Source organism: Danio rerio, chromosome 9 (assembly GCF_049306965.1).
Source record: "Danio rerio strain Tuebingen ecotype United States chromosome 9, GRCz12tu, whole genome shotgun sequence".
NCBI classification, from domain to species: domain Eukaryota; kingdom Metazoa; phylum Chordata; class Actinopteri; order Cypriniformes; family Danionidae; genus Danio; species Danio rerio.
In genome coordinates, this window is record NC_133184.1 from 56,002,501 (window position 1) to 56,010,000 (window position 7,500).

A 7,500-nucleotide genomic window follows, 5' to 3' on the forward strand; every position below is an offset into this window, starting at 1 on the left:
GAGGACCCCCTGTAAGCCAGTATAGGTGGGCTGTAGAGGGTTTGCAGGGTGATCACTCTGTAAAGTCTTCAACCAACTAGGCCTGGCAGTAGCAGCTAGGAAGCGGGCCATTAAGTTCGTTTGCAAAGCTGCAGAGAAAGCCACAAGATAGCTATGGATAAAGAGGGCTGATCCATAGGTGATGGCTATTAGGACACAAGCTGTGGTCTGATCAACCTCAACTGGGTCACCTAGGCGAGGGTGTCTGATGTTGAAAGACCTGAAACACCCAATGACCCCAAGATATATCACTGACGATGCACCAGTGCGTCTAGATCAGGGATGTCAAACTCAAATCCTGGAGGGCCGCAGCCTTGCACAGTCTAGTTCCAACCCTAATTAAACACACCTGATCAAACTAATTGAGTCCTTCAGGCTTGTTTAAAACCTACCAGTAAGTGTGTTGAAGCAGGGTTGGACCTAAACTGTGCTGCAGCCCTCCAGGAATTGAGTTTGAAATCCCTGATCTAGATGAGGTATTTTGGACACTAGTTTAGACTAGCTATTATAATATCTAGCTTTGTTTACTTTAGAATAAACCTGAAAATATATAGTAAAAATCCATAAATAAAAATAATTAATAAAATAAAAATACATAAAATAAATATGCAAAAAATAAATATAAAAAATAAAATAAAAAGTATAATAAAATTAGATAAAAATTAAATAAAATAGAATAAAATAAAAACTATAATTAAATTAAAAATAAAGCACCATGCTTGCAGCATTTTAGTTGCAAGACATTTAACTGTTCATAGCATAGTCTATAAACTTTTATAATAAATAAATAATATAATAATATTAAATCACAACAATAAAAAAGTCTAAGCCATCTAAACTACAGCACATTTCTGTGGCTTTTTATAGTTATACACCAGGTCGGGGGCAGATCAGTGGTTAGGACTGTCACCTTACAGCAAGAAGGTCGCTGTTTCGAGTCCCAGCTGGGTCAGTTGGCATTTCTGAGTGAAGTAGTCTGCATGTTCTACTCTCTTTTCATGCACAATCATAGGGTTTACAGAGAATGATCTGAAAAAGAGAAAATATCCAGTGAGCGGTAGTTCTGTGGGTGCAAATGCATCTCTCAAATAAATCTCTGAGGAATATTAATACCTGATATATATATATATATATATATATATATATATATATATATATATATATATATATATATATATATATATATATATATATATATATATATATTAGAGATGCGCAGATGGGCTATTATTTCATCCGCAACCACATCACAAAACTCATCATCCGTCCGCCATCCATCCGCACTAACATTTTTGACCAAATTTTAAAACCGCACCCGCCCGTCATCTGCTGACTGAGCTCTTTATTTGAATGGCTTATTCCTTTTTATTATTAAATGAATGTTTCTTTATTGATTATTAGAAAAAAAGAGAATGACTTTAATGACATGCAGTTAATCCAAACGTGCAAGTCAAATCCAGCAGTAATTGACGCTTTGAAGTGACGCTAAACAATACGAGGACGTGTCTTTTCACTTGATTCGATTCCTCGGTCGGTCCTTGAGTCTTTTCCTTGCGTCCTTCCCTCGCATCCTATAGGGGTGGAAAGACGAGGAAAGAAAGCAAGGAAAGGAAACAAGGATACACAAATAAGAAATGAGAAGCACCACTATAAAGCTCTCAGAATATCAGCAGTGAACTCCGTCTCCAATTGGCGCACAGGGACAAAAATAAATAAATAGCCTAAATTAAACGCACTGTACTGTACAATTTTTTTTAATTATTATTGTAGCCTAGAAGACGCATTTTGACACATCATTTCAACATTCAGACGAGAGCGCCTGGCCTCTAATGCGCCCTGCTGCACTGAAGGAGCGCTCGCTCACAGCACTTGCTGCTGGAATGCATAGAATTCTCTTGGCAAGGTGCTGTAGACGTGGGAATGACTGCCTTGTTTCTCCCAAAAGGAAAGTAGATTTTCCTCTGCTGATCCGTCTATACGGAAGTTTGTAGATGAAGACTTCTGTACTTCATCCAGAATCAGTGTATCCGATTCCTCCTCCCATTCTGTGAAGTCAGTCCTAGGCTTTTTCGTTGGTGCGCCAGCTATGTGTACAAAAACAGTACAACCGCCCGCCACCCGCCTGAATTTAATTAAAATATTATTTTTCGTCACGTCATCCGCCCGATTCCGCGGCTGTAACTGACATCCGCGCATCTCTAATATATATATATATATATATATATATATATATATATATATATATATATATATATATATATATATATATATATTATTATTATTTTTTTTTTTTTTTACTTTTCAACCTCAAAGTTGTTTGTCAAAAGGTCAAAGTCCCATAATAGATTTCGAATAAATAAATAAATGACAAAATATTGAACGCTAATTGAAAGCTTATATAAAATAAAAACATTATTTTCTAAATTAAAAGATGACCCAGATATTTACATTCAGACTTAACATGATCATCACATGCTTTCTCTTTAACAGTCGAGCATTAAAACAATTCAAAGATTCATTCATTCATTATCTTTTCGGCTTGGTCCTTTTTACCAATCAAGAGTCGCCACAGCTAAATGAACCGCCAACTATTCCAACATATGTTTTACACAGTGGATGCCCTTCCAGCCACAACCCAACAGTGGGAAACACCAATACACTACATCCACACTCACACACTGGGGCCAATTTACTTTATCATTTCCCCTATAGCGCATGTGTTTGAATTGTGGGGGATTCCGGAGCACCTGGAGGAAACCCACACCAACACAGGGAGAACATGCAAACTCCACAGAGATACCAACTGATCCAGCCGGGACTCACAACAGTGAAATTCTTGCTGTGAGTCGATTACGCTGTCCACTGTGCCAGCGTGCCAACATTCAAAGATTTTAATAAATTTTTAAAAAATAAAATAATTTTTGTACATGAAGACGTTTTGCGAGAAATGTATTGTATTTGTTTTTCTTATGCAAAAAAAGAGATGTGAATCTACTTCTTGCCATTCTCTTTGTAGAGTTGAATTTGTCTTTATTACCAGGGACTTCATTTATTAGTTAGTTAGTTAGTTTGCTTTTTCATCATCAAACAGCCTTCATCTGAATAATCGTACTGAACTAAACTATGTGAATTAATGAATTAAAAAAAGGAAACATTATAATCTCGATGATGATGAATATTTTGTGTTTTATTGTCAATTCCAAGTGATTTTCATGTTTATTAGTCTGTTTATTCATCATCTAGTGGCCCTAAACTGAATAATTTTCCTGTCTTAATGAAGATGATGATGATAGATCTACAGGACACTGTAGAAGTGAAGAGCGCCATCTACAGTTGCAGACAAAAAAATGTAATTAGTTTAATTAAACTATTGTGAAATTGTAATTATTTTACAAATATCTCCCAAGTGAAACAAAGACATTTATTTATTTATTTATTTATCTATTTATTTATTTATTTATTTATTTATTTTTATTTATTTTTTTATTTATTTTTGTATATTTATCTATTTATTTATTGTACTTATTTATTTATCTATTAGTTTGTTTATTTATTTATTTATTTATGTGTTTGTCCATTTATCTATCTATTTATTTGTTTGTTTATGTATTTATTTATTTATTTATTTGTTTGTTTGTTTATTTATTTATTTGTCTTATTTGTTTTATTTCGGCTAGAATAAAAGCAGTTTTAAATTTTTAAAACCCATTTTAAGTTCAATATTATTAGCCCCCTCAAGCAATATTAGTTTTGGATAGTCTACAGAACAAACCACTGGTATACAATGACTTGCCTAATTACTATGTAACTTTAAGCTGAAGAATATCTAGTTAAATATAATGTGCTGTTATCATGACAAAGAGAAAAGAAATGAGTTATTAGAAATGAGTTATTAAAACTATTATGATTAGAACCTAATGAGAAAATGTAGAAACTAGAAAATGTAGAAAAATAATTTTAAAAATTCAGTAAGAATGTTGTGTTCAGCTGTAAATGTCTGAAGCGTCTCTTCTGTATTTCACTATTTCAGGAATTATTTCGAGGAATATGCGAGTTTAACATGTAACGTGAGCAATGCGCTGGCAAATAAAAGTGTAAGTCAAATTGTCATGTCACAAATTACTTCCGATTTACTGAAGGAAATTTGAATAATCCTGTGTTCCTCATGAATATGCAAATGCAGGCGGCTTTGAAAGCAGAAAGCCGTAGTTGCGAAACATCTGACTGAATGCTTTAATCCCATTACGCAGGCTAGATTTCATGCCTTAAAATTGCCTTTCACCACCTAAAGGTAAAGAAACGGAATCTTTCACAAACATTTGCAATTGACAAAAATATTCTGATTGCTGCAGGCCAGAGTTATATATACGCATATATACGGCAAGCACAAAAGTTGGAGAATACAATATAATCCGAATTCTTAAAGCAAAAGCATCTTATTTGTTGGACTACAGAGAGTTTATAGCTGTGTTTACTAACTCAAAAATATATGTACTGGGTTGTTTAAGCCTAATGTTGACTCAAGCATGAACAACAACCAACCACTGGGTTAAAAAAGTAACTGAAATGTACGTTTAAGTAATAAATGTTGGGTTTTTTAGTTGAATATTGGGTTAAATATGGACAAAACAACCACTGAATTAAAAATGTGATTTAAATTTAGTTTTAATATTACAATTATCTCAATTGCATTTAACCCAACAGATAAAACAACCCAGCAATTGTAGAGTGTGACTTCTCCATGTCAGTCTGCAATGATGCTGATTTAACTATCAAAAATGCTATCAATAATTCTTAAAGCATTCATTCATTAATTTTCCTTCAGCTTAGTTCTTTTATTCATAAGGGATCGCTAACCACTAAGCCACTGTGACGCCCATTCTTAAAGCAAAACTTTATTTTTTGGACTACAGAATTTTTTTTTTTGCTGTGTTCACTAATAAAAAAACTGTTTTTAATCAAGCGTTGGATCAAATATGGACAAAACAACCACCAGAGTTAAAAACGTGATTTGAATAAATTTAATTAAAAAAAAGTCCCGATTGGATTTTTAAAAACAACCCAGAAGTTTTTAGAGTACAACCTCTCTATGTTAGTCTGCAATGACAAATTATTTTAGTTTTCATGCAGTTAAATATCTCATCAATAAATCTCCAATAAGAAATCATCAATAAGAAATATAGATAGAGAGACAGAAATACAGATTTCTTTTCATATTAGGTCATTTACAGCTACTCCTGATGACTGCTAATAACTTAATAATAATAACAACTTGCTTTCAATACTTTAAAACTTCAATAACTCAAAAATATATATACTGGGTTGTTTTAACCCAGTGTTGACTAAAACGTGAACAAAACCACACTGTAAAAAATGGCCGTGATTTTCAAAAATGCTACAGTACAAATCCATAACCTGGTTAACGGTATGTTTCCTTAATATATACAGCGAACAATCCAGATGTATAAGAAGGGTCAGAGCCGCATTCATTTATTAAGACGACTGAGGTCCTTTGGTGTGTGTCAGACACTGTTTAAAACTTTTTATGACTCTGTGGTGTCTTCTGTGATTCTGTATGCTGTAACCTGCTGGGGAGGGGGACTGTTGGAGAAGGAGAAAAACAAATTAAATAAGCTCATAAAAAGGGCAGGTTCTGTTGTGGGGTGTGCACTACCTACCATAGAAGAGATTGCACAGGATCGAATGCTGGACAAATTTGTTAGTATAATGAACCACGATAGTCATCCCCTTTTTGATACAGTCCAAGCGTGTGCAAGCTCTTTTAGTACAAGATTAATTCAACCCCGGTGCTACAGAGAAAGATACAGGAAGTCTTTTTTACCAACAGTGATCAGATTGTATAACCAAAGTCATACCAGATGAATTGTGCTGAACCTGAATTAGATATTGGATATGTACAAGTGTTTACTCGTTGTTTTTGGAACCAAGGTGTGCAGTATGAATGTAATCTTATTATTGTTTTTATATGTATGTAACTTATTTATCTATTTTTAGTATGGAGAGCTCTGCTGTGACATGTGAATTTCCCTCCGGGGATTAATAAAGTCAAACTAACTAACTAATAACCGTAAATTCACTTTCCCAGAATTCCCTGCATGGCACATCACTTTTTATGCATTTTATTGACATTAATATGGATCTTTTTAGTTGTTTCCCCATCAGTTATATACATTAGAGATTTATGTTACATCTAATGTTGATAAACAATGTTTATTTCATGACTTTAATTTTGTACGTGGTGTTTAGTAGCTGTGTGAATGACACTGAGCACCTTCTATATGCCGATACTTGCTTGTGGGAAAAGTTGATTGTGATGAGCATTGGCTCATTATGTAACTTTCTCATCACCACCTGCATGTGGGTGTGCTAACATGTCAAACTGTGTAATAAAGGATGTGTAGATGTTGGTCATTCAAAATACAGACATATTACCTCTATAAATTAATAAAATACGGTAATTTACCGTAAAAATGAGAAATTACTTTTACGGTTTGTACCGTGTTTTTAACGGTAAAGTACTGGCAACCACAGCTGCCGGTTTTTACCGTAAATTTTACGGATTTATTTTTTACAGAGCAACCACTGGGTTAAAAAGGCAAATAAACTTAAACAATTAAAATGGTCCCAATCAATTGCTTTAAACCCAACACAGTTAAAACAACCCAGCATTTTTTAGAGTATAACCTCTCTATGTTAGTCTGTAATGATACATGCTGCTTTAACAATCAAAAATACTACAGTTAAATATCTCATCAATAATTCTTAAAGCTAAAGCATCTTACTTGTTGGACTACAGACATTTTATAGCTGTGTTTACTAACTCAAAAACATATATACTGGGTTTTTTAAGCCTAATGTTGCCTCAAGTATGAACAAAAACCAACCACTGGGTTAAAAAAAAAAAAGTAATTAAAGTTTATATTAAAATGATCCCAATCAGGGGTGATTATAGCATTTTCATTTTAGGGAGACTCAGGTCCTTATAAGGTAAAAAAGTAATATATATTCAGTTGAAGTCAGAATTATTAGTCCCCCTTTGATTTTTTTTCTTTTTTTTTAATATTTCCCCAATTATGTTAAACAGAGCAATGAAATGTTCACAGTATGTCTGATAATATTTTGTCTTCTGGAGAAAGGCTTATTTGTTTTATTTCGGCTTTAATAAAAGCGGTTTTGATTTTTTTATGAATCATTTTAAGATCAATATTATTAGCCCCTTTAAGCAAATTTTTTTCCAATTGTCTACAGAACAAACCATCATTATACAATAACTTGCCTAATTACCCTAACCTGCCTAGTTAACCTAATTACCCTAGTTAAGCCTTCATATAAATAGCATATATATATATATATATATATATATATATATATATATATATATATATATATATATATATATATGTAAAGCCTAATATTAATTTATAAGTAGTAATTTAATAG

The 7,500-nt window shown here is 33.0% G+C and overlaps 1 protein-coding gene across 3 annotated transcripts in view; it reads right to left on the reverse strand.

The window, feature by feature from the left end:
* The window catches only part of pcdh8 (protocadherin 8), an 89,942-nt gene that overhangs the window by 24,859 nt on the left and 57,583 nt on the right, over window positions 1–7,500 (reverse strand). Inside the window, exon 2 of one of the 3 annotated variants that reach the window (XM_073911583.1) lies at window positions 955–1,068. The exons of 1 other annotated variant lie outside the window; for it this stretch is intronic. In XM_073911583.1, coding sequence (XP_073767684.1) covers window positions 955–999 — 45 coding nt within the window. In that variant the 5' untranslated portion in view covers window positions 1,000–1,068. Of the gene's footprint in view, window positions 1–949; window positions 1,069–7,500 lie in introns of all 3 variants that reach the window. One more of the 3 variants, XM_073911585.1, reaches the window with a different exon arrangement.